At 40.9% G+C, this 27,836-nt stretch overlaps 1 protein-coding gene across 1 annotated transcript; it reads right to left on the bottom strand.

The window, feature by feature from the left end:
• Positions 1-10: 10 nt before the first annotated feature.
• LOC119824690 (guanylate-binding protein 6-like) lies at positions 11-27,836 on the bottom strand. The gene is made up of 14 exons (XM_038345071.2): positions 27,721-27,836; positions 24,882-25,098; positions 23,373-23,500; positions 21,821-21,930; positions 21,425-21,621; positions 19,559-19,804; positions 18,326-18,606; positions 17,427-17,639; positions 13,617-13,719; positions 13,067-13,260; positions 12,077-12,256; positions 3,617-3,799; positions 1,898-2,024; positions 11-147 (listed from the first exon to the last, which is right to left on the bottom strand). Exons 2-14 carry the CDS (start codon positions 25,069-25,071, stop codon positions 11-13), a joined length of 2,289 nt encoding a protein of 762 aa, XP_038200999.2. The 5' UTR covers positions 25,072-25,098; positions 27,721-27,836.

The raw sequence follows: 27,836 nt of genomic DNA, 5'->3' as shown, positions 1-27,836 counted from the left end.
GAAATCTCTCTCAACTGTCCTCCCCACAGAAGAAACAGAAACTGAAGAAGGAAGTTACATAATCGGGGACTGTTACAAACGTGTTTCTCCCAGTGGAAATTCCCCGAGCTTCCTTGGTGAAGAGCTCTAATGCTTTTAATGTGTGTTCTAAAACAGAAACCATTCATCTAAAAATCGTCTTTAAAAGAAGCAACTAGAAAATAATGAGTAGGAACAGTCAGAGAGCTCGGGGGGGGGGGGGGGGGGGGAGTGCTCTAAAGGCTCCAACTGCACCAGCCTGATGACCCAGCTCCATCTCTGGAACCCATGCAAAGGTGGAGGAGAGAAGTGTGTTGTAGAATACTATTTTAAGGTGTGTTACTTTTGTTTATGCTCTGGAACATTTGTTGAATGATGTAAAGATGTGTTCAACTAAATAAAATTCACTTGCAGTCAGGAGGTTGCATCAGCAGCTAGCTGGCCAGAAGCTGCAGGGAGGAGCCAGGTGGAGAAGGGTTTATAAGGAGGGGCAAGGAGAAGCAGGAGAACTTGGGGGACGCCAGGAGGTGAGCTAGGTGAGCTGCCAGCTCTTCAGCTTCCCTGGGAAGCAGGACTTTACCTCAACCTGTGAATCTTGAGTTCTTTAGAGAGACAGAGATTTAAATAAGTTCCTTTTGTAACTTTGAAAGAGTCGGTGCCTGAGGGAAGGGAATTTCCTTAGGCTGCAGTTGTGCCCTAACCTCTGCTGAGAGCTGCACAGCTGCAGTGGCTGACCTGGTTTGCTGCGGCTCCACAAGGATGCCTCTCACCTCCACATGGTGTCCTGGCCTGTGCACACACAATAATAAGCACATAGAGAAAGAGAGAGAGAGAGAGAGAGAGAGAGAGAGAGAGAGAGAGAGAGAGAGAGAGAGAGAGAGAGAGAGAGAGAGAAATATTTTTTCTTCCTATTTGATTTTCATCCATGTGAGTTCTTGCTGGGTACCTGAGCTTTCCACTCCCACATCTGCACAACTCATAATCAATCTCTCAATAACATAGAACTGTTCATAACACGAAGAGGAGCAGAAGGTTTTTATGGTGACAGAATTGGACGTAAAATACCTGCCCGGGTCTGCAGGATCTTTTAGAGCAACAAGAAAGCCAAACATCTCTGTGTGGCATGTGACTTCTGCTAACTTGGGTGAGGTAGGCAAAGGTGAAGTTTGGAAACACAGATTTTGAGCAGATATTCTGCCAGCATTTTTTAGAAGTAGCCTGTCCTCTCTAAAGAGAGATTAGAAAACAGCAGTTTCTTTGTGTGTATCACAGGCCAGTACCAACGAGGAAAGCACTTGCACACACTGCCATCGTGTGGTCACTCAAGATGACTGTCTTTTCACAATCCCCAAATAACTAGATTTTCCTGTTTAAAATTTTATTAAGATCAAAATGAAATTTATAGAAATCCATATTATCATAAAGTATATAACTAATTATAAATATGAATTATATAATGAAGTAGATGTTATAACCAATTATAAAAAGCTACTTATACAAACAAATCACCTGTACACAGTGTTAACATTGCCTGTGTTTTTCCTGACAGCTATGTTGGCCACAATAGTCTTTAAAGGCTAATTGAGAAAATAGAAAGGGATTAAGGCCTTCAACTCTAATGGCATCATATATTTTTAATTGGATTTTCCATCTAAGAAAGACACGTGAATGTATGTACTATTTGGGAAGCTATGACAGGGAGCCAGAGTCTGATACAAAGAGAAATGGGAAATGGGAGCACTGGAAATCCAGGTGGGTCAGTCACTGATCTGTCCCATTATGGGCCTCAAAGCCAGTCACAACATGGACAGACTGGAGATTTACTCAGAAAGTGTTCTGAGATTCCCTCCCTGTTTGTTTGTTTGAGACATAAACTCACTCTGTAGACCAAAAACTGTCCTTGTACTCACTATGTAAGCCTTGTTGGCTTCAAACTCCTCTTGCCTCAATGTCCCAAGTGCTGGGATTACAAGTTTGAGGACCCATTCCAGACTCAAGATTGCTTCCTTTTAAAACAAAGTGAAGTGTTGATTCAGCATCTGTGGCTCAAATTCCACATGATCTTAAAAATAAAAACCTGGAGTCAGATATTGGAATAAATACTGAAAGATCAGAGAAGTAAAGGAGCCAGCCACTAGAAAGATCTTCCTCCTTCTGTCTCTGTCTCTCTCTGTCTCTCTCTGTCTCTCTCTGTCTCTCTCTCTCTCTCTCTCTCTCTCTCTCTCTCCTGTGTACATTTATCTACCACTGTGACCCATTTAGAGATCTTTTTCATCTGAATTTGTCTTTATTGAGTGTGTATCTGTGATTATTTTCTGACCAGGAGTGCTTTTTTCTTTTTAAGTACAGAGAGACATTTCATTGTATGAACTGTTGAGCTAAACCAACATATATATTTTAAAAATATCTTGACTTCAAAATTTGAGTCTAAGAATATGTTGATTTGGAAAAGAAGTTCTGCTTTTGTTTCCACAAAGGATGAGAAACTGCATATTCCTTCCAGACTAATGTGGTTTGATGGAACAAGACCCCCTGAAAGGTCTCTGTGAACCCCAAAAGTACAATAAAATGTCTTTCTTACTTAGCTCATTCACAGTCAAAACATTCAAAGAAAACACAATAATATACATAATCCAGACTCCCTGTGCAAATTTCATCTTTACATGGCTTATTTTTCTTTGTTCCTTTAATCTATGATTGTCTATACTCTGTCTCTTTAAAGACTTTATTTTATTTTTTCTATATTCTTTTTCTTCTGTCTCTCAAGCCTGTGTACATTTATCCAACACTGTGATTCATTTAGAGGTCTTTTCCATCTGAATTTGTCTTTTTTGCATGTGTATCTGTAATTATTTTCTGACCAGAAGTGTTTTTTTTTTTTTTCAAATGCTAAGCGGGCATGGCTAGGACCAAATCTGTGGCCCTACCTGTTGTCTCTGCCTAGCCCAGCATGGCAGAGACATGTTCATTGCCTTTGAGACTGCTGGGTGGGAGCAGTCCCCACCACCTCAACTCTGGGTAGCACCATGCAGCATATAAACCCTTTTTATCTGAGTAAAAGCTAAATCTGACATGAAGCACACTGCACAGCCTGGAAATATCTCTGTGTATGGCAGTAGAGAGTGCTGAGCTGTGGGTGTGGTCTCAGCTACTTTTCTCCCAACCCTGAGTGAGCACACAAGCACCCAGACCCAAAGTGGGTGGCAGGCATCAGCCCCAAACATTTGGGGGCCATTTTGTAGATGGAGGCCGCTTGTTTGTTTCCCAGTAGCCCAGACCCAAAATAATCACACAGAAACTGTATTAATTAAAACACTGCTCAGCCTATTAGCTCAGGCTTCTTATTAACTAACTCTTATATCTCAATTTAACTCATTCATGTTATTTTATATTTTACCATGAGGTTTGTGGTTTACCAGTAAAAGTCTGCCAGGCATCTTTCTCCTTTGGTGACTACATGGCATCTTCTTGACTCTGCTTACTCTCTCTCTTTCTCCATATATGTATATGGATATATATGATACATATATCATATATAATACATATATATGATACATGTAATATATTATATATATCATATATATATCAGCAAGTATACCTGAAACAGCAGGCTCTGAGAAGCCATGTACAAGCCAAGGATAGTGGCATTTTCTATACCTTGGTCAGCCAGTCTACCTGGAACAGCAAGCTCTGAGTTCTGAAAGAGACTCACACCTATGGTGAAGAGAGGTGGAGAACAGTAGTCAACATTGACTTCCACACATAAACAGAGGACAGGCACCTGTACACACATCCATATTTCTACCAAAATCAGACATCCAACAAGGAGGCCTACTCTCTCCATTTTTGCTCAGAATAGTGATCGAAGTCTTACTTAGAGTAATAATGTGCAAGATGTCAGGATAATCTTTTTGTATACTACATGAAGATGTCCCTACATTACCTTACCTCACCTACCTAAGACACCATTTGATTGCTTTAATAAAGACTTTAATGACTAATAACTAGTCAGGTGTGATAGTTGGGACTTCTGGGCAGAGACAAGAACTCTGAGAAAGAATTGGAGGTGCAGGAGATTTGTCAACCAGACACAGAGGATATACAGTACTGAGGAGAGTTAACAAGACACATGGCAGAACATAGGTTAATATAAACTAGTTAATTTAAGTTTTCAGAGCTGGTTGCCTAAACTAAGGTCAAGCTTTTGAAATTAATAAAATGTCTCTGTGTAATAATTCAGGAGTTTGCAGTCCAAAGAAAGACCCATTATAATGAGAAATAAGGGAAATACAAGTATGTGAGGACAAAAGTTCAATTGTCACTGTTTGAAGGCCATATGATTCTATACGTGAGACACTAAAGATTACTGCTGAAAACCCTTAGATGTGATGAACACTTTGAGCAAGGATTAGGATGCAAAGTCAGCACAAAACCAGGAGAAGCCTGCCCGTGAAACAACAGCAAACATACTGAGAAAGACATCAGGAAGAAATGTCCATTCATCCTATCTCTGAAACTGCCTAGGAACAAACCTAATCCCAGAAGGTAAAGACCTCTGCAGTGAAAATTAAACACTAATGAAAGGAAGCAATAGAAGACAGGCAGAGCCTCCATCTGCATGGATCAGCCGAATCAAAATCACAAAATGGGTCCTACATGACTGAAAGGTAGGTATAGACGAACCAAAATTCCGATGACATTGTCCACAGAGAGGGAAAAGATGACACATAATCTACATGGAAGCATATAATAGTCACACCAGATTTTAAATTATGTTGTAGAGTCATCACAACAAAACAAGATGGCACTGGCACAAAAGAACTCATGGACACCAAGGGAATCAAATAAAAAGGAAATAAACACACACACAGCTAGGACACCTGATTTTTACTTATTTTTTATTTTATGTGAATTGGTGATTTGTCTGTATGTATGTTTGCATGAGATCTTGTAGTTACAAACAGTTGTGAGCAGCCACATGGGTACATGGGTGCTGGGAACATAACTCAAATCCCCTGGAAGAACAGCAAATGTTCCTAGCCACTAAGCATTCTCTCCAGCCCCCAACCTGATTTTTTTAATACAGGTACCAAAAACTACACACTAGAAAACAATGTGTCTTACTCAAATGATGCTAGGAAAACTTGATATCCACACACAGGAGAATGAAACCATATCCCTACCATTCACTCCATACAAAAGTTACTTCAAAATGAATCAAGGACATAGTATAATACTGGTGCCTTGAAACTGCTAAAGGGAGACATAGGTAAACACTTCCCTATACAGCAATAGGCAAGACAAACCTTGAAAGAGCTCCAACAGTGCAAAATCAAAAACAAAACAGTAAGATTGGCTAACAGGATTACATAAAATTAAAACACAGACAATAAAATAATTATCAAAGTGAGAAGAAACCCTACCTATAGAATAGCAAAAAAAAAATCCATCACATATGCAACTACCATGGATTAATACCCAGAATACATAAAGACCTCAAAATATTAAGCATCTGAAATGATCAACAAATGGTCAAATCAGCTGAACATGAGAGTACTCAAAATATAAACTACAAATGGGCAATAAATGTGAAAAATACCAACACTTTTAGCCTTTAAGGAAATGTAAATCAAAACATCTAGACTTCAGTCAGAACAGCTGTCATTTGTAGAAGATTTTTTTGTCCCACCTGGTCCTACAGCAATTCAGTCCCAAAGAAACACACAGAGGCCTATATTAATTATAAACTGTTTGGCCTATTAGTTCAGGCTTATTATTAACTAGCTTTTACAAATTAAATTAACCCATAAGTCTTATCTATGTTTAGTCACATTGCTTGGTACCTTTTTTCAGTGCAGCAGTTTCATCCTGCTTCCTCTATGTCTGAGTGACAATTGCAAATGGAGCCTTTCCTCTTCCCAGAATTTTCCTAGTCTGGTCGCCCCACCTATACTTTCTGCCTGGATACTGGACAATCAGTGTTCTGGTTAACCAATATGAATGAAAAATCTTTACAGGATACCAGAGCATTATCCCACAGCAGTCATTAAGAAAAAAGAAACAACTAATACTGATACAATGATACAACTAATACAATGGGGGACATAAACAAAAGAGAAATACTTGTAGACTGATAAATCAATATTTACCATGGGAATAAGAATGGAAGTGCCTGGAAATTTTAAAGCAAGGCTATCACATGACAGAGTTAGAATTAGGGTTAGGGTTAGCTGAAATGAAAAGACCAATTCTGAATGTACGCGGCTGAGGCCCTGGATAGGCTAGACCCTGGAGGGGAGGTGGGAGGTCTGGCTGGGTGGAAAGGTTAAAGGGCCTTTTATTTTTGGATGGATATATATGCTGGTTCCACAAACCTTTGGGATTGTACTATAGAGTAGGAGAGCTGGTACATGATAGTCCTGGTTTTCATTTTTGAGAAACTTCCATTCTGATTTCCGTAATTAATTAACTGTATTAATTTACTATTAGTCTACAAGTATTTCCCATTTTTGGTGTCTCTTAGCCAGCATTAGTTTGATGTGGGATGTTCTTTTGTATATGTATTGCTTTTATTCGTTGATGAATAAAACTGTTTCATCCAATGGCTTAGCAGAGTAAAGACAGGAGGGATATCCAAACAGAGATAAACGGAGAGAGTAGATGGAATCAAAGAGATGCCATGCAGCTGCCAAAGGAGAAAGACACCAGAAACTTACTGGTAAACCATGAGCCTTGTGGTAACATAAAATAATAGATATAGGTTAATTTAAGATATAAGAGCTAGCTAGGAATATGCCTGAGCTATTGGTCAAACAATGTTGTAATTAATACAGTTTTATGTTATAATTCTGGAAATGATATCACAGTCTCCATTCAAAAATGTCACCTAACATGGGTCTCAAACCCATGACCCTGAGATTAAGAGTCCTGTGCTCTAACAACTAAGCTAGTAAATTTATAAATATAGCTGGGTGGTGGTGTCACATGCCTTTAATTCCAGCACTTGGGAGGCAGAGGCAAGTGGATCTCCATGAGTTCGAGGCCAGCCTGGTCTACCAGAGCTAGTTCCAGGACAGGCTCCAAAGCTACAGAGAAACCCTGTCTCAGAAAAAAAAAAAGAAAAAAGAATATGATGCCCACATTCTCAAGAGATGGGATGGGTGGGTTTGGGTCATTCAATAGATTATGGATATTTGTCATTGTTTAGGGGATTAAGTACAGGTTATTATTAATAATAGTCAGGTATACAAATAAGGTTGACGAAAATAGAAACATTCAATAAAATTTAAGTTTGTATCAATATACAAGAATCTATACTAATGTAAATCACCTATAAATAATAGCTCACAAATATTCATTCTATTACACAGCAAACAACTGTGCAACAAATGAGGACAATGACCTCAAAATGTAAACAATGTATAAGTAGTACCTTGATCAGAGGTGGAAATGTACATTGTAATATAATAAATATAGCCTAAAATTGTATCACTATATAAAAATGTTTTAAGCAAAGGTAAAAGCATGCATGCATACAATATGACAAAATTACTTCTATTATTATTAGTGTAAGTTCACACTAATCTATTATCCCATCCAAATTTCCTCTTTTTTTTTAGAGATCCCTGAGCCTACAAAATTTCACCCTCAACCCTCAATCCTATACCAATTATAATCAACCCCTAAATTATGTCCCTAACCCTGAGGACAAACTTTGTTAGGAGAGGGAACATCATCCATAGAATTACTTCCAGCTGTCATGGGGGCTATGTTCTTTCTATGGGATCCTGTAAAAGTAAAATGATGGTTAAGTTCCAATATTACTATCTTGGTATAATTGCATATAGTCTCTGAGTATTTGGTAGGGTTTTTCTGAGGTTCCTATCTGGAGTTCTGGCCAGAACATTGTAAAAAACAGTACACCGTTTCAGCTAACAAGTTGGAACCATCTTGAGCAGCTGGTACACAAAACAGGTCTTATAATAGAACTATCAGCATCATGACGTCATATCAACCAGGTGGAGTTGTTGTTGTGGGGCCCCATCTTCTTCCTGGAAACTTCAAAGATTACCTCAGGTTACTTGTCCTCATAAGTCATAATTCTCTTTGCTTGGTGACCCTACCTGGATTATTATATTTTCCTCTTTAGGCATCTAGAGGTCCAGGGTCTCTTAACTTTTTGAAGATGACTAATTTCCTGCAAAGACAAAAACAGAACCCTGCCCCAACCCATATGAGGTTTCCTTAACACCTGGTTGCTTGTCACCTCTGTGGAGGAGCCGTCATTTTTCTTTCTCAAGAGATTTCTCTTTTTCAAACCAAATCTTCATTAATTTCACTTCTCCTTTCCAAGAGGTTTCTCCTCTTCAAATCGAACCTTTATTAATTTTGATGGTATCCACAATTTTTCTTCTCCTGGAGAGCATGAGACTCTTAATCCCAGGGTCACGGGTTTGAGCCCCACATTGGGTGCCAGATAATGTGCAAAACAATCCCACACCAGTTTGGACTCAAAGGGGTATTTATTTTAGGGGTAAAACTTGCAGAACACCAGAACACCGACAGCCGGGAAAGGAGTCTAGTCACTAGAGCAAGAGCCGGAACCAAGAGAGCGAGCAGAGAGCTGCTGCTCTTTTTTAAAGAGAAGTAGACCATGGCCAGTGGGCTGGTATCTCAGCAGCTATTGGCTGAAGGACTGGAAGGCACTCCTCCCGCAGTACTCTATACTCTCTCATGATATTCTCAAGGAATTTTATGTATGCATTTGCTACTGTAACCTGTTTTATGCCTCTGAGTACAGGAACTGTAACCATGGTGTAGCCATGTGATCCTCAGTACCTTCCCAGTGTCCTCTACAGTGGCACACGTGTTCAAAGGAAGTATATATTTATTAAATGAATAAATTCGAATCTCCTTAAAAGTGTGCTTTTTTAAGCTTAATATGATTATGTGTTTGCATATGATGAAGGTGGCAACAAATTGGTTCATGACTACTCAGAAAATATGCCAAAGAGATGACAAAAGTGGTTTCCATGGCTACTTCATTGAACATCCCCCTGCAGGGAAGAAAGAGAGATATCTCAGACTCTGCCATCACTTTCTTCTATCCGCATGGTTTCCATATTAGAAGAAGTCAGTTATCCTGTGGTCTTTCTGCCACAAGAGGTCTACACAAAAGGACTAATCACCTTGTGACCTAGAGCTCTGGCACAATGCAACAGTCTCCCCATTCATGTTCAGGACTGTTACCATCCTGCAAATTTTACTGTACATAGACCCTCACTCATGCTTTTCTTCATCTTGTATTCATACAGTTGTCCACAGGCTCCTACCCAGCCTTGCTAGCTTTACAATCAGAGGCATTTCAGCACCTTAGGAAACCCTTGCCTATCATTAGCAGACTTCAATCCATCCACCCTTCTCTATGGTTATTGCAGACTTCAACTGAAACCTACTGGTCCATCGATGGTTTTCTGCGGTGAGATATTTGATTGCACTGTGTAAAGATATATCACTGAGGTTAGTTTAATAAAAAGCTAAATGTCCAATAGATAGGCAGGAGATGCCAACAAGAAGTGGAGGGAATTGGACATACAGAATGAAAGAAAGGTAAAAAGCTACATAGTAAAATGTAGACTAATAAAAATGAGTTAATTTAAGATATAAGAGCTAGTTAGGAACAAGCCTAAACTATAGGCTGACCTTTCATAATTAATAAGAAATCTCTTTGTCATTATTTGTGATCTGGTGGCTTGAAGAAAAGTTCAACTACAGTTTTCCTTGATAATTCTCAATAAATTCTGAGTTCTTTCACATCTTGGGACCTAAACATGAGGTAGGAGTGTTATGGGAATCTTTCTAGAATAAGTTCCAACACTAGGAATGATCCTGACAAAATCTATGACCATGGATGCTGATTCAATAGGAATCCAGCAAGCCCAACATAATCAGCTCTCTACTCAGGTGGAAGAAAACTTAACTATTGTTCAGGAAAGCACAGTCACTCTTCAGCATGAAAGAGATTAGCTGGCAGCAGTGGTCCTCTATAGTCATAGAGGATGAGACTTGAGTACTAGTGGGAAGAAAGGTACATGCCTGGTTTCAAATGAGGAATGCTGTTTTTACACTACACAGGCAGGAGTAGTGTGAGAAAGGGCCAAGACTCTGTCTAAAGGATTAAGGCTGGAGACACAAATGAAAGCCAGTGGAGAGTAATGCAGATGATGCCACAGGAGAACCAACCCCATTGCTCAAGACAGATTCATGAGGACTTATGATGATGGAAAGAAGGGGATTACATAAAGTAAGGTAGGAAAGATGAATTATTCAATACTGGTTTATTTAGAACTTTACTTAAAGCACTGTTTATATTACCTGTTTGCCAAGCTACCTGGAGAAATAGCTGAAACAACGAGTCATTGCCCTTAACAATCTGCTGACTACTGCATATGTGTCTGTAAAATCTTACTTGCTTGTCCACCCCACCTTGTGGTTTTAGAGTATAAAATGAGACTGTAGATTGGACCTGGGAGCAAAGCCTCCTGGGAGCCATCTGGGCGTTGGTCCACGGTTGCCATCTCTCTTTCACTCTCCCTGGTGTCTGAGTGATTACTACAGAAAGATTCCTGAATCATGAGCTATGTTTTGCTTTCTCACATCCCAAATACTTCTCCTCATTCCTCTTTGAAATATCTCTGCTTGTGTACATCCTGCTTCACAATCATTATCCTTGGTAGTCACTATGCCTTCCTCCCCATCACTGGTGACTGGCTTTAGACTTCGCCCTATCTGTCTTCCCATTACTGTCACTATAGTTCACAGACTTCATCGTCTGTGTGCTTGACCAGCCCAGCATGCTGCTCTCTCAGTTCTGACAGCTCCATTCTTCCAGAAACACTTCAGCCAAACTGAAATACCAAATATTCACAAGGCCTGGTATTTCACTTTACATGTTAAGTTGCCAAGGCCACAGCAGCCAATGCCTTTGGTCAAGTGCTTTTCTTAGTGTCCCTGCGACTGCCATCTTGTTCCCCACCCAAGTGTCTAGTTCTGAAAAGGCATGCTCCCCTCTCTCAGACACCACACAGAAATCACCACCTAAATCACATCAATGCCAGGAGCTTTTACACAGTTCATATCCATGACTTGTAGTCATTGTGCTTCTAATACCTTCATAGAAAATTTGGAGAGAGAAAGTAGAGGTTCCCCTCACTGAGATTTCAAAACACACCACAATGTTGAGCCCTCAGTTTTGAAACACATACAAGGATTTGTTTTCAAAGACTATTAGGATATAAAGCAGCCCTGAGGTGTAACGTTAAAGCTTCCTAGTTCTCAAAACTTAGAATCAGTTGCCACATGTAGCAAGCTCCTGCCCTGTTAGAAACAGTGAGAAATTGGAACATGTTATTGCAAACATGACCATCATTGTCATTGTCAATACCAAGCTGTAATAGTATTTATTTCAAGCATTATTTGTGAAATTTAAATGGTTGTATTGAGTAAGTAATGAATCCATTTGTCACTCCAAACCCTCTTGCATCTTGGTCTTTCCAGACGAAGCCAGAGTCCAGATTCTCGTGAATCTTTCAGAACCCATTGCATTTATGCTCTTGGGTGTTGGCATGGAAGATTGGCATGGTATTTTGACATATTTCATTTGATAAAGTATCTCTGTGCTCAGCTTACTATTAGAACAAAAGAGGCCCCACTGAGATTGTGTTTCCTGACAAAGAAGTATTCAACTGTAGGCACATATGAAAGCTTATATTGCCAATATTAATAATATTTAAGTCTTTTTAAATTTGTCACTGTGGCAAGCAATAACTCAGGGGATCTCCTCCATATGATGTTGCAAACATCATCTATCAAAACATACATGAATTTGTTTGAGCAAACGTAGGCCAGGCATTGATGTTCTAAACTGAGTAACACTTTCATGTGTAAAACTTTGCTGAATGAAAATGAACGTGTGCCTTGAAAATGGGGCAAAGCACAGATTAACCATCTCGTGTTCTCAGAGGAGAGAGTCTCAAAAGAGTGCAGCAATGCCTTTTACAACCTCTACAGCCAGGACAATCGGAGCACAGAGAACTGTAGCAAAGGCATTCAAGGTTTGCTCCAAAAACGAGGTGTTCTCTTTCTTTATAGTCTCAATCTTACTTTTCAAATTATTTATTTCTGCATTCATTTCCTCAGATTTCTTCTTATATCCTTCAGCAAGCAATGCCTTTTGGGCCTAAAAAAGTCAAAGTGAAGACAGAAACAAATATTTTTAAATCCCAAAGGTATACTTTGTTTAAGATCTTTGTCAAACTGTCTTTAGGTTACTCTGAGAAATGATTTCTCAGTTGCCAGAATAATTTAGCACAAACTACATCATCAGAGTTGGACCCATGTGTTGGAGGTAGCATAGTTTGAATGACCAATACTGGCCCACCATTACGGTTTTGCTACCAAGCTCACATAGGCAGTTCTCGGTCAACTGGTTTAGCAAGACAGACTTGATGACCACTTACCAGCTGATTAAGGAATATATCCTCTAACTCATGGATGGACAGTAAGAGAATCATTCAAATTCCCTGTGCCAACTAGAGGAGGCTACCTTCCCTAGAGACAGCAGCAGCCAAGTCCAGAAGCTATCATTTGCTACACTCTTCCTTGGAGATTTTGGATAGATAGAACATCCTGAGAGTCTGTGGTCCAGACAACCTTAGACTCAAGGCAAGTCTACTGCCACTCTTATTACCTGCACCTACTTAAAGTATGCTAGTGAATCCTCATGAGGTCATATAATCTCTAACTCAAAAGCCCAAATGCTATCAACATTCTGCAATGTCCAGCAGCAGCCGTAAGTACCTACATTTCCTATAATTTAAATATAGAGCAAAAATCAAAGACATCATGGAAAAAGAGAGAGCAGGGTCTTTCTATGAATCCCATCAATAACTCATAGCAATGATGTTTCCTCCTGTTACCCAGCTGTAACCATCTTCCCTCCTGCCTGAGGAGCCAAGAGCACAGGCACCAGGGGGATGTGGAGTCACACCTGCAGCTGCTTCTCCAGCATCTTCTTCTGGTCTTTGATGAGCTGCTCTCTCTCCTGCACCAGCTTCGTTCTCAGTTGTTCGAGGTTTTCCTTGTGACTTCTCTCTTGAGCCTCCATCAGTTGCTGCTGATCTTCCTGCTTCTGTCTTAGCAGCTCCTGTTCCTTCTCTGCTGCCTCCTTCTGGGCCCGCTCCTCTATCCCAGGAAGATTCAGGGAGTGAAGAAAGTGATGGGAGAATGAGGATGGATCAGAGGAAGAAAGTGACGGGTCAAATAAAATGTCTACATTCCAAAACCCAGAGAGAAATTCAGACCTAAAAGGAAACCACAGACTCCACACTGGTCCACACAATGGAGAGAGTATTTCTGGAGGGGATGAGGAGACCCTGCCCATCTGGCTGAAATCCAGACTAACTTTCTGTTGCTCTCAGAGTGAGCATCCACAGAAGGGTAGAGAGCTGCTAATCTGGGAATAAGTTTACTGTGGCCTCTACCAGGAAGGCTTGTGGGAATATGACCCCTGCTGAAATCCAAGAGACATGCTTCTGTACCTGCAATGACCTTCTCCCCAGCAGTGAGGGCTGTGTCTGCCTTCAGGATGGAACTCTCGATAGTGGCTTGTGACTGCAGAAATTTCTGGAAGACTTCACTTGCCTGCAAGACCAAGAAGGAGCAAAGACCTTGATGGATCCTGGGAGAGAATCTATGTGAGTTAACACAGTCTCCACTGTGCCTCACTGTCAATTGCTATGGTGAGGACTGCAGTCTGCCCCTGCTCTTCACTGGCAGTACGTACTTCTGGGTCCATGGCTCCCCTGTCATCCCACTAGGGGCACCTGCCACCTTCTGTTCCCAGATCCAGCCTGTCCACATCACATGCAGATGTGCTCACTAGAACCTATGATGCTTCCAAATATTGTATCCCCATGTAAAATGCTGCATAATTGTGTGTGCTTCACTTCCTTCTGCTCTTGCTGGATGTATTTATGGTCAAGTCCTTCCACCTGCCTGGGTTTCATGGTACATATGTGTAAACTCTCCCAATAGTGGGGGGCATCACCCAAAGCATTTTAGATAACTAAAGAAAGGACTGAGAAAAGAACTCACCATGGTGTCATTTACAACAACTGAGTAATACATTAGCTGTTGGAGAGAGACCCAGAGCCAAAATAATCATACAAAAACCATATTATTTAAAACACTGCTTGTCACCAATGTGGCCAACTAAAATGCACTTAAAACCTGAGAGAGCTTGAAAAGAAATTCTAAACACAAAAGAACAAAGTTTAACTGCAGTTCTTTTTTCAGCTGGCAGCTTGCCACAGCTCCTTTAAGAGAGGTTTTCCTGATTCAGTGGTTGCAGAAGAAAAAAAAAGCTGCACTGTTTTAAAATGCCAGCTTTGTGGGCTATGCTGCCAGCATGACCTCTGGCTCTTTTAGGAGACTGAGCAGTTGAATGGGGTTTGTGAGCAATGTGCTACAGCTTGCTTGATGGCAACATAGACCAGCTATGTGCCTAGAGATGGGGCTCTGTGCATAGCTCTGGAGGCAAATCCACTATGCTGGGCTGTGTGAAGCAAGCAGAAAGTACCATATATAACCTAGTAATGGTGCAGATAAGATTCTTAAGAAGCACTTACCATTTTAAGAAGCACTTCTGATCAGAAAATAATTACAGATATGCAATAAAGACAAATCCAGATTTTTTTTTTTAAAAAGACCTCTAAATGGGTCACAATGTTGGATAAATGTACATAGGCTTGTGAGAGAGAAGAAAAAGAGTATAGAGAGTTATAAAAAGAAATAGCAGTCAGATTAAAAGGAGTAAAGAAAAATAAGCCATGTAAAGATAGAAAACTCACAGTCTTGATTATGTATATTGTGTTTTCTTTGAATTTTTTGACTGTGAAGGAGCTAAGTAACCAACATATATACTTTAAGGTATCTTGACTTCAGATTTTGAGTCTAAAGATGTTACAACATTGCTTTGTAAAAGAGGTTCTTCTTTTGTTTCCACAGAGGATGAAAACCTATGGAATCATTCCAGACTAATGTGGTTGCCTTGAACACCCCTCAAAAGATTACTTTGCCCAATAAAAAACAGGAAGCAATTTGGAGATAACTACACCAATATTCCCAAATATTGTTTATAAATGTTTGTTTACATTTAAAGGGAAATATGCTATAAGGATGGATACTTTTTTTTTAGAGATAGATACTTTGCATTGGTATGGATCTTGGTTTATTGATACAAATTTAAGGTCAATTTTGTTATACTATATATATTATATATCTATATATATATAATTTCTGCTCTTGATCAAGGTATTGTGATTGTGCAGCTCATTTAAAAATGTAATGTATAATTAAGAAATATAGGTTAATAGAGAGAATTATCTGTAATAGTCAAGCTTGTAGTCATGTTAGGTTTTCTAGATATATGGAGAGATATTTCAATTAAATAGGTATTCTTCAAATATTTCAGAGACCTTCAGAATATGGTATTTAAAGTATTTTAAGAATTTAGGACTTTTCATGGCAATGAGACACATCTGCTCCAATCTACTTCAAGAGGAAGATGGACTTCGAAGAGGGTCCAAATAGTTTGTTTAGCCATTTTGGGAAAAAAAAACAAAAAAAAAAAACCCTGCTCTTTCCTGGACTGCTTGATGACCTAAACATGCAAGACCCACAGAAAAATGACTATTAAAGGTGAGACCATCCTTCAGGGTTCCTGCTTCATGAAAGAGTCTGTCAGACATTCTGCAGGACACAGAAGAAAGTGACTGACAAACTGCCAATATAGGTGAAACAGTCTTTGAAATTTCTTGTTTCATGGGCAAGTCTGCTGGATACTATGGGCCTGTAGGCTGAAGATGAATGCCCCAACGGTACAGAAGAACTTTGGGTGACTGTCCAGGGAATAAGATGTCTCTGTCAATTCAAGAGTTTTGGAAGTTGCTTACAATGTACTTCCTGTTTACTTAGGTAATATTATATCCTTCTCGAGTCTTTGATGGAGTTGAGGAATAGATAGTTATAATTATAGTTTTCCTTAGTTATAATAAAAGATAAAGTAGATATAGATATTATAACTGTAATTCTTGCTTGATACCTGTTTTCTTATATGTAATTTTACTATATTAAAGTTAAAACCTTCCTTTTTATTTAAACAGAAAAGGGGAGGTATGTGGGATTCCCCTCTATATGCTGTGATTACCATAAATGAATAAAGGAACTGCTTTGGGCCTATAGCAGAGCTATAAGGGAACAGAGCAAGGCGGGGAAAACTAAGCAGAATGATGGGAGAAGAAGCTATGTAGCCCCACCGGACCAGACAGAACTTTAGCCAGTAAGCCACAACCATGTGGTGATACACAGATTAATAGAAATGGATTAAATTAATATGTAAGAGTTAGCCAATAACAAGCTAGAGCTAATGGGCCAAGCAGTAATTTAATTAATACAGTTTCTGTGTGATTATTTCAAGGCAAAGTGGCTAGGAACCAACAAGTGACCCCCTTACTACAGTTAGCTGTGTTCTTAAATTTATTACTACCCTATTGGGGTGGTTTGAAAGAAAATGTTCCCCAAAGGGAGTGCCACTATTAGGAGTTGTGGCCTTGTTGGAGCAAGTGTGCTCTTTTTGGAGAAGTGTACCACTATGGAGGTGGGCTTTGATGTCTCATATATGTTCAATATGCCACCCAGTGTTCAGTTCCCTTTCAGAGATATAAAACTCTCAACTCCATGTCTGCCCGCACCCTGCCATACTCCCAGCTGCCGTGCTTCCTGCCATGATGGAAATGGATTGAACCTTTGAAACTGTAAGCTGCCACCAGAATTAAATGCTTTCTTTATAAGAGTTGATGTGGTCACGGTCTCTTCACAGCAATAGAAACCCTAACTAAGACACCCATATGTAGACCATTCTGACAGAATCATGAAATTATCACTCAGAATGCAATAATTTATTTAGTTGATGCTCTCATGGATGTAGGCAGAGACTGCTTATTTGTATCCCAGCTGCTCAGACCCAAATAATCACACAGAAACTATATTAATTACAATACTGCTTGGCCTATTAGGTCATGGCCTCTCCCTGACTCCATCTTCTTTTCTCCTCTATCTCTGCTTGGAATTTCTGCCTTGCTCTATTCTGCCCTGTCATAGGCCCAAGCAGCTTCACATAGACAGAAGGATCCCACAGCACAGGGATCTATCTTGAAAACTGAGACTGCGCCTTGTACATTTTCAGCACTTAGCACCCAAACACCAGGGTGTTGTTAATTTGCTATTCTATCTCTCCTATTTCAGAAATCCTCCCTTTGCTCTGAGCTCCCGTGCTTCCTGCTCCTCACCTTCACCCCTTTCCGGGTCACCTGCCAATAATCTTGCTCAATCTTCTCCCTCATTTCCATGTAGAGCCTGTGTCCTCCAGCAATGGAGAATGTCCCTGCTGAAATACTTTCTGTTAGTGCTTTTGCAAGACAATTCAGTTCTTCCTGGCAGTATTTCTCTGATGCCTCTTCATTCTTCAGCAGGAAATCTGCCCTCTTGAGCACTATTATTTCCTGCAAGGGAAATAAACAGAGACAAAATGAGATGGGAGGAATAAAGAAGATACAGTTCTAAAGACTCGTGAAAAGGATGCTCATTCTCATGAGAAATCATTCCAGTTTAGTAAGACACAGAATCAGTAGATAATCTCAATGTGACTTAATTCAGAACCTTAAACCTGTGCAAAGCAATGGGTAACTGGACTATCCTCATCACTAAGACTTTCAGTTAAAGGATGGCTACATCCATCAATCTCTTGATTCCTTGCTACCTTTACATCCTGTGGATCTATGATAATGGTGAATGACATAACAAGGAATACTAGGAGATACCAGCAATGAAATTCTGGTATAAGAAACTTTTTGATTCCTAAGAATGAGGGGATTTATACAGAAAATTTGTATAGAAAACAGGTTCAGAGATGAGCTGTGGATGTTTGGGGCAGGATTGCAATCCACAGATATGTTGACAGAATCCACCCAAAGAACAAGTCTATCCTGGTTTTCCAACAATTAGAGGGATTTCTGGACTAAAAGTACCTGAGGTTTGGGAAGGATTTATGGACTTTTGCAACTACATTCAGTATGAAAATACAGAATGCTCATCTTTGAATGAGACAAGCACCTGGGGTCAACGAAGCCACAGCAACACCACAGCCATGAAGGGACAGAGTCATGAGAGTTAATGACGCCAACATTACCAGCAGCTTCTTCTGGAATTGCTGGTTTTCGTCCTTGAAGGAGTGCTCCATGAAGACAGCAATGGCTTCCTTCTCGCAGGCTGTGTGCACACCCAGCAGCTCCTGGAGTGTGTCTGTGGGGAGCCTCAGTCGCTGGCCCATCTGCTCACTGTAGTGCTCAGCTGCCTTCTGCACAGCTGCTGAGTTCTCACGCTGGGCCAGAGTTGTCACCACATCATCCAGACAAGGCACAGCTCCACTGTTGATGGCATCCACGTAGGTCATCACCAGAGTCCCCAGTCCTTCACGAACCAGGAGTTTCAGGGTAAATAAATTAATGGGATATAAGATTCTAAGATTATATTTTGAAAATCACACACGCACACGCACACGCACACACACACACACCTCTATGCTAGAAGGATAACTCAGCAAGTTAAGAGCATCATGCAGAGGACCCAAGTTCATAAACTGTAACTCCAGCTTCAGGGGTTGAATGCCCTCTTCTGGCACACACACACACACACACACACACACACACACACACACATATATATATATATATATATATATATATATATATATATATATATATATATACATATACATATATATACAAATTTCTTTTTTTCCCTTCACTTTTATGGTTTTTCCAGTCCACGATAATTTTTTTTAATTTATTTTTTAAAAAATTCCCTTTCATCTAAAAACTTCAGGTGCCTTTGGGAAATGGAATTTACATTTAATATTTTAATAGAATTTATATTTTAATAAAAAATAAATGACATAAGGAGACTAATGAGACAACATATTGCAGACTGCGCTTATTGCTAATTCTAAAGTATGGGTTTACAGTTACCTAAACATTAGTATTTATATTAGAGTTACTTTAAGCTTCAAAAAGATATTTCACATTCTCATTGCAAAGAATAATTAATATAAAACACCTCCACTGTAAGAAATAATATACATCTGCTTTAGTGATATTAATAATGATTTATTATCAGTTGACAATTTTTTACCCTTGTGATTGTATTAGCAACTGAGTTTCTTTAGATGTGTGGAAACCATAGATACAAGATACAAACTTTGCAGTTTTAAAAGTATTGAATCCTCAATAAATAATTATAAAATATATACATTTCTTCATACTAAGAATATATGCACACCATTATGTTTATAATCAATAAAAATAGCATACACATTACAATATATTCAATATATATTATACAGAAGTGTGGAAAAAAAACTCACGATTCCCAGTGACCTTAATTCCCTCTCTGAGTATCTTGATCTTTGCCTCGGTGAAGATGTAAGAAACAAAAGCCCTCGTTTGTTCCTGGAACTTAGGATCCAGTTGGTCTTCTGAGATAGTCTCAATTTTGCGTAACAGTTCCTTGTCATTTGTTGGCCGGTCAAAGACAAAACACTTCCGTTTAGGGAAGAAATTTCTGATGCACTCCCTGGGCAGATTGGATGCTTGGATTCTGGGATTGTCACCTAGTGTTAAGGGAAACACAAAGCCATGGGGTAGTCTCAGAGCAGAGAGCAAATCATGGACACTCTTGTCTCTGTGAAGTGTTCTGCACTCACAGGTCTCTACCATAAACATGCAACACTTCTTTACAGGCCAAAAGTATACCAAGTTTGTACTTGGCAGACATCTGGTGAAATAGTTCAGGAGACATTTAACCCCCCTGGAAGAACACATGGCTGAAATCCACAGACCCGAACATGCCATCAAGCACACTATAGTTGTGTGCCCTGTTGACTGGACAGCAGATTACATGTGATTTCTGACCCAATTATTCCTTTGTAGCAAGGGTGCAGCGGAACCCCAAAGAAGAGCCACAAATAAAGGATGATAGAGTATTAGAAATAGCAACATTAGCAATTCTAAGAACAATGCTGTGGTCACCAAAGCAAAACTACTTTGATTGAAACAGAACTCGTTTTTAAGGCAAAATATACAAACAGAACAAAACAGTGGTCGCTAGAGATGGGAAGGAGGAGGCCACGCTGGACAGGAGGCACTAACTGACTCATTCGCAGAGTCCAGAGAACTGGAAAGGTAACGTGCAACACCAAGTACATAGTAAAGCTGTCAGCTCTATCTGTTTATCATAAGACTTAATTGTGATGCCAGGTGTGTTATCTACATGACTTACAGTGTCCACCTTAATACCCACCTGTGTTCTAGAACATCAGTTTATAAATTTCAAGTACACACAACAAAATTCATTTTAAAAAATTTATCAAATGCCTCAGTGACCCACTGTGGCCAAACTGTGAATTTAGGGCACTCTCCCGAGCTTTGGAAGTTCTGAGATGTAGCGGCTCACAGACCGTATCTCTGCCTGCCTCTGTGCCAACACAGGGATGCAGACTGCAGTGGCTCAGTCTGCAGCAGCGGCACAGACTGCAGCGGCACAGACTGCAGCGGCTCACAGACTGCAGCGGCTCACAGACCACAGCAGCTCACAGACAACTTCTCCACCTGCCTCTGTGCCAACACAGGTTTCAGGACAGCAAAGAAAGGAAAAAGAGAGGGAGAAAAACTGGCATTCCTTACAAGGCTTCATCAGCTAGAAACATCCCTGCAAATAGTTTATAAACCGTTAATAGAACTGACATGGACCATTAATATTACTGATTCCGAGACTGTGGTATGAATTAAAATAGACTATTATGTAAATTTTGCAGACAACATAACCAATCCAGCATTGAAAACCTATGTTCCCGAGAGAAAAGAACAATGTATAACTCTGTGAAATGTATTTTGAGATGGGCTATGTATGATAAATTCATGAATAAGAATTATGTGGCCAACTATTTCTTAAAAGATGGCAGCCACAAAATCAGTCAATACAAATGTCCAAACTTGGAGAAGTTTAGATACTTTATATTCTATATGCTAAAGTACAAACTGAAAATAACTAGGTGTGGAATAATTTTGCTATGCTCTAGGCTCTACTTTTCTCAAAAGAAATTAAAAACAAATTCCCAGGCATTACCAGCCAATGACCTTTCGGTGTTTCTGCAGATCTCCATTCCACTGCCAATATAGAAGGACCCCTCAGAACATGGGAGCAACTCAGCAGATCCCAGCCCTCCCTCTACCTGGGATCAGCTTCAGTGCATTCTCCAGGTACTCGTCCTCCGTGATGTTCTTTCCATCTAACTTCAGCTCCAGGGTGAAATCCCGAACAGTCCAGACGAAGTCTGGGAAGAAACTCACAAACTCCGTGGAATTCTTTATTCCATCAGGACTTGGGGAAGACTTTGCCCTGATCAGCTCAGTGAGTTCTGTGACGTAACTGGAACTAGGTTAAGGAAACGTGAATTCACATGCACATTCTCATGATTCTCTCATTAAAAGCAAATCACAATAAACACCATTTTCTGTCCGAGTCTCCTCTGCCCCCGCCAAAAGCCACACAGACAGGGCAGGTTGTGCCTCCACATGCATTCCAGAACACTCAATGAAACACGGCACCTCAGGTCCTGCAAGGATACTGCAGCTGCTCCAGGGCCTGGTGGTTGATGGTGCCCATGCTGTTGTAGACAAAGGTGCTGCTCAGAAGCACAGCCAGGGCGAAGATCCACGAGTCATTCGTAGGGTCAACCTGGAAGACACATGAGGGCAGAGGGCTGAGGAGAGTACTTCTCAGGAGTCCTTTCAGAGAAATAAGTGGTGTAGGATGCATGCACATCATATATTTATGCAAAAAGACTTTACGGGTTTAAGAAAATACACATACACACATACACACGCACAGAAAGGTCTGAGAACAGGAATCAGTAGCAGAGCAGGTACTTAGCATATGCAATGCTTTCATTCAGTCCCTAGCAATTAGCAAGACGGAAAGAGATGGAAGCCAGAGTAAGTCTATAGGTCATCGTTTCAGTTAAGGTATTTCCTATTCAAAGACAATAGACATAATGCCAATAACAACTTTGACAAGTATGAGGAGAATCTGTAGCATGAATAATAAACACCCAGAGACAGATATTGGGGTTCAACCTTAAGATCAGAAAAGCAAAGCAGCCAGCCACTGGCTCTTACCTCTACCTCAGACTGAAATGGTGATCCTGACTCTAGAAAGCCTCAGAATGAGACTGAGCCTGAGAGCTCTCTACTCCCGTCTTATATTCCTTTCTAGTGCTGGGATTAAAGGTGTGCACCACTACTACCTGCTCCGGCTGACCAGGGTGGCTGTTTTACTCTCTGATCTTCAGGCAAACTTTATTTATTTAAATACAAGTGAAATATTACCACAAGAATTTGTTCATTTTGTGAGAAGATTCAAATATTTACAATTTTTTTGTTTCCTCAATTCTATGAAAGAAGATAACATATAAAAACCTAACACTGTATTTGGTTTTCAAAATGTCAGTCTAAAAATATATATGCTATAGGTATAATGTATCACAATAATTGCAATTTGAGAGTCTAATTATATCTAATTAAATTTAACAAAGATGTTTTTCAGAGAATTACTGTTTTCTACTTACTATGTTTACAAAAGCTATTCCTTTGTGCACGAGTGTGTGTGTGTGTGTGTGTGTGTGTGTGTGTGTGTGTGTGTGTGTGTGTGTGTATGTGTGTGTTCATGTTCCCATGGGGGAATGATGTCTGTGTAAGTATGTGTGCACGTGTGTGAGCATGCATGTGAAGGCTCAAAGTGAGTTTCCTGATGACCTCTATTGTATTCGCTGAGCCAAGGTCCTCACTGAACCTCAAACTCACTGGTTTGACTAGTCTGGCTGGCCAGTTTGCCCCAAGGGATGCCCCATCTCCGCCCCCAGGACAGGATCGCAGGAGACTATGCTGACCTACTCAATTAACCTGCAATGTATTGGATCAAATCACTTACTCCAAGGTACAGAAACAAAGGTGTATTTGGGGCTATAGCGTGAGGTCTGATCTTTCCTAGCCGTGAAATCCAGCAGACCAGTGTCCCCTCAGCCAGCACAGGTCAGAATACAGACATCACAGACAGATTACAAACAGCAAAGAGACAGGAAAAAGTAATCTAAAGGGAGCCAACCTGAGCCTTAGCCTTACCTTCTCTACGTCGCCCAGGCCCTCGGTGTCCAGGAGGACCAGAGTGTGCTTTGGCTTGGTGGGATGGGGCACACACCACATCCAGATGCCCTTGGTTTCAGACTGCACGGTGGAGCCCAGAGGGAAGCCTGGGGGGAGAGGTGAGGGGTTCTGTTTTGCATGTGGTGGGATGTCTCCCACAGCCTCGTGTGCAGAGTACTTGATGCTAGTACCACTAGTTGGAAAGGTTCTAGAGCCTTTGGGAATTGGGGCCTGGTTGAAGGAAGGAGGTCACTAGGTCGCTGACTTTGGAAGTTATCGTTGGTCACCAGGGCCTTTCTCGTCCCTGCCTCTTGTCCTCCATGAGCCTCCTCTACAACGGCTTACAGCCATCATCTTCTCCCTCAGCATGAGTCCAGAGTGAACAGACCAAAGGACGTTGGAGTGAGCCTCAGAAACTGTGAACCCAGACAAATGCTGGCTCCTCAAGCTGTTCTCTCTGGAACTACGGTCACAACTATGTGAAATGGACACTAGCAGCAGATCCTCCGGGCAGGACTGTTGCAAAGTCAGGCACGTTGGATTGTAAATTGCAACCATTTAAGACAGTGCTTCCTCAATGTCCAAGACTCTGTTATTATGAGTCATTTATTTCAAACTATAGAGGACATTTAACATGAGAACAATGAGACACAAAAGTTCTGAATGAAACAAAGAGGCATCAAAGAATCCGCCAACGTGGAGGACTCTGGCAGCTGTAATACAGTCGTCTCAAGCCAATAAGGTATCGCTTACCGTAAGTTAGACTGGGAAAGGAGGATTGGCACTGGTCCAATGCCAGTCTGAGCACCACGGCTATCACTAGGCCAACTAGGGCTACATAGCAGGATCCGATCTCTTACAAATAAAGGTCTTTGGAAGAAAGATGTGCTAGTCAGAGTCACTTGAAAGGGGAATGACTTAATACTTTTATATTCAAGTAATTAACAAGACAGAGTAGCATGTGCCTTTAGTTCCATAACTCAGGAGGTAGAGGCAGTTGGACCTGTGTGAGTCCAGAGATAGCCTGATCTACATCGTAAAGTCCAGGCTAGCCAGAGCTACATAAGGAGACCCTGTCCAAGGACAAACAAAAAGAAAGAATGCATGAACGACTAAAGCTGAAACAACCCAACGTGATTTCAAAATAAATAAAAGTGTGTGATGTCCAATAATGATTTTTAGGGTTACACCTTGCCAAATAGTCTTATATTCCTAAAGAAATGATAAAGGAAAACATAATGTATGAGGCAGGGGACTGACACACAGGATCCCAGAGTTCAGAGCGTTGGAGGAGACAAGCCTTGAGCACATGCAGGAGAGATTTTCTTAATGTCAGGAAAGGATATAGGAACAAATACTGCAGAATAGTAATTCAGTGATGACGCTGACAGGAAAAGGTGGCTGTGCTGACAGGAACTGAGCTTTTCTGTTAGGACCTGGAACAAGATGTAGACAGACAGGTGGTGTCGACACGTTAGCAACGCTCACCGTGATTCTGTCCTGCCAGGCGGTTCATCAGATAGGACTTCCCTGTACGGTACAATCCAACAATAGCCACAACTACCACTGGCTGAGAGATCTTGTCCAGAATCTCCAGGGCTTTCTGGTTCACCGACAGCTTCTCCTTGTGGTTCTCCACCAGACAAATGGGGGTCATCATTTTCGGTCCACTGGCCATAGCAACTTGCCAACCTAGGAGATCCTCCTGACACAAGTGAAACCACAGTTACCTGTCTCAGCATTACCCAAGGACCCAGCAACTTCAGACTGAGGAGACCTCTACATTGTCTGCATGTAACCTTGCATCTGCAGCCTACAAGGGACTCTCCATCATTCTCCAATTTTTCCAAGGAAGCTTTGTTGAGACGCTCACTGTTGTAACCAGCAGTTTCACTTCAATGTAAGAAGAAAGTGACTCTTCCAGCGACTGTCAACTGCACTGATGCCCTATGACATACTGAGCCATACAAAGGATACCTTAAGAATAAATGTCACAGAAAGGTAACAGTACCCACAGTGCACATAGACTCTGAAGCTTCTAAAATCCCAAGTAAGCAGCTCATAGAGATTATTAACACCATGACAAACAAGCAAAATGACAGACTCCTTGGTTCTAAGTCTTGGTCTCTCCATAAGCCAACTTTTAAAATGAGGAAATGGTACTATGGACACTTCAGAAAACACCCCACATATCACAGCAGCTACATAGATAGCCAACTGAAACAATGCCACAATAACGGTAGGAAATTACAGGCTATCTTTGCTTCCCTTCCCTGCTTCTCCCCAACCTGGAACATGTTTGGTCTGCAGGGAGCCCAGAAGACGTTAACTGCAATAGGCTAACCCAGGGCTAGCAGTACTGGACTTTGTTTTGGCTCGCTTGTACTGAAAAGATCAAGATATAAATTAGAAATGTTTGTGCATTGAAAGATTCTATCCAGAGTAAGAAGGCAACCCAAGAAGGGGTGAGGAATATTAAACATCACCTATGTTTTAATGGATTAACATCTCAACAAAGAGTTCCTTCATCATGAACTACTCGACTGAAGAATGGGCAAAGCTGCACTAGACCTTTCTCTCTAGAGGTTTGTAAACATGAGATAAAACTCATTGTCACTGATCACCAAGAAAAGTTTGAGGCACATGAAAATTTTAAAGATTATATTTTTAAATGATTCAGTTTGTGAGCTGGGAAACACTAGATTGAAAGGTAAAGTATTTGTTTTCCAATGAGAAAATGTCAAGGACAAGCGTCTACTGGGAAGATGAGGGCTCCGAATGAAGAAACCATTTAGGTATAAAATTCCTCTTTGGGGAGGCAAGGGTGCTTGCCTCAGAGTCTGTCCTCACAGAATCTCATGTTTGTTGACTACTCCGGGTTAACTGGACTTAAGTCTTGCTTCTGCCAAACCAAAGCATTTGCTTGAAATCAGGTTTAGGCTTGCATGTTCATAGTTTAGGCAAAATAAGGTTATTTCAAGGCGCAGATCGTTTTGTTGCTCAATAATCTGTTAGGCCCAGCTTTCAGGAAGTGGCCCTGGGAACCACAGGCATCGCATCAACTCCGCTAGGACGGCTACCACATAGGACAAAACCAAGAACAAATAAAAGAATGGGAACCAGGGCGTGGAAAGGTGGACGTTTGCAGCATTACTAACTGGAGCGTGAAGTGATGTTAGCACTGTGGAAAGTGGCATCGTTATCTTTATAACATTAACCATAATAACACAGGATCCAACTCCACTTTTGCTTATATGCAGTACCTGAAGAATTGCAAACAAGAGCTTGGACAGACATTAAACACCAATGATGATGGCGGCTGTGTTCACAACACCCGAAACATGCAAACAGCTCAATCTCCCACCAATAGATAGACGACTTAGCATAATGTGATAGCCCACACAATTGAATATAGTTCGGTCAGAGACATGGATGGAATTCGCTGCTTGCTACAACGGGGATGACCTTTATGAGCACATTATGCCAAGGCAGGAGAATGTTCAGAATCCTGAGAATCAAATAGAGGCAAGGTCCCTTGAGGAGGATGATCAACTTCTCTGTAGCTTACTCCCATTTATGAGAATAAGATAAAGAATATGAAAAAGGCCGGGCGGTGGTGGTGCACGCCTTTAATCCCAGCCCTCGGGAGGCAGAGGCAGGCGGATCTCTGAGTTCGAGGCCAGCCTGGTCTACAAGGGCTAGCTCCAGGACAGGCTCTAGAAACTACAGGGAAACCCTGTCTCGAAAAACCAAAAAAAAAAAAAAAAAAAAAGAATATGAAAAAATGCATACATCATGGTGTGTGTGTGTGTGTGCATATGTGTAAGCACACCCTACACATCATCAAGGTCAGTTTTGACTATGTGCTTTGCTTAGTGAAACTCAGTGGGAGATGAACTAAATTTATTTCTGAAGAGATATTTTTACAACCCTACTCTGAGTAGGGTATAATTTAGAGACAGACAAAACTGTTCTCTTTAGATTTCAATTGCCTGTTAGCTCCTTGATAAGGCTGGTGTTTTCTGGAGGTCGGAGCTACAGCAGAGCCCGGCGAAGCAGGCAGTCTCCCACCCCAGGTATCTCCCCACTGCACTTGTGGCTGCACTGAGCTGAGAAGGTCAGAGCATTGAATCCAGAGACCTCAGAGTGTCGGGCTGCCACCTTGCATGTCACCCACCAAAGGCGATAAGCTGAACTACCCCAGAATTAAGGCCCGCTACAGACTCCTGAAGACCAGACAACAGACAGCCTGCCCTTGCACCTCTGTTGCCCTGATGAGTTAGATTAAGTCAAGGTCAACACTAAACTGCTTGTAAAGTAAACTCACCTGATCCCTTTCTTGCAGGTCCCAGCGCAGTTCCCACCTGCCTAGCGCTTGCCCCTTGTTCTTATCTCTTCCTTCTGCTTTTCACTCCTCCTTTATATAAGCTACGGGGCCCAAAG

This window comes from Arvicola amphibius, chromosome 1 (genome assembly GCF_903992535.2).
Source record: "Arvicola amphibius chromosome 1, mArvAmp1.2, whole genome shotgun sequence".
NCBI classification, from domain to species: Eukaryota; Metazoa; Chordata; class Mammalia; order Rodentia; family Cricetidae; genus Arvicola; species Arvicola amphibius.
This window is presented reverse-complemented; position numbering and strand designations above follow the sequence as displayed.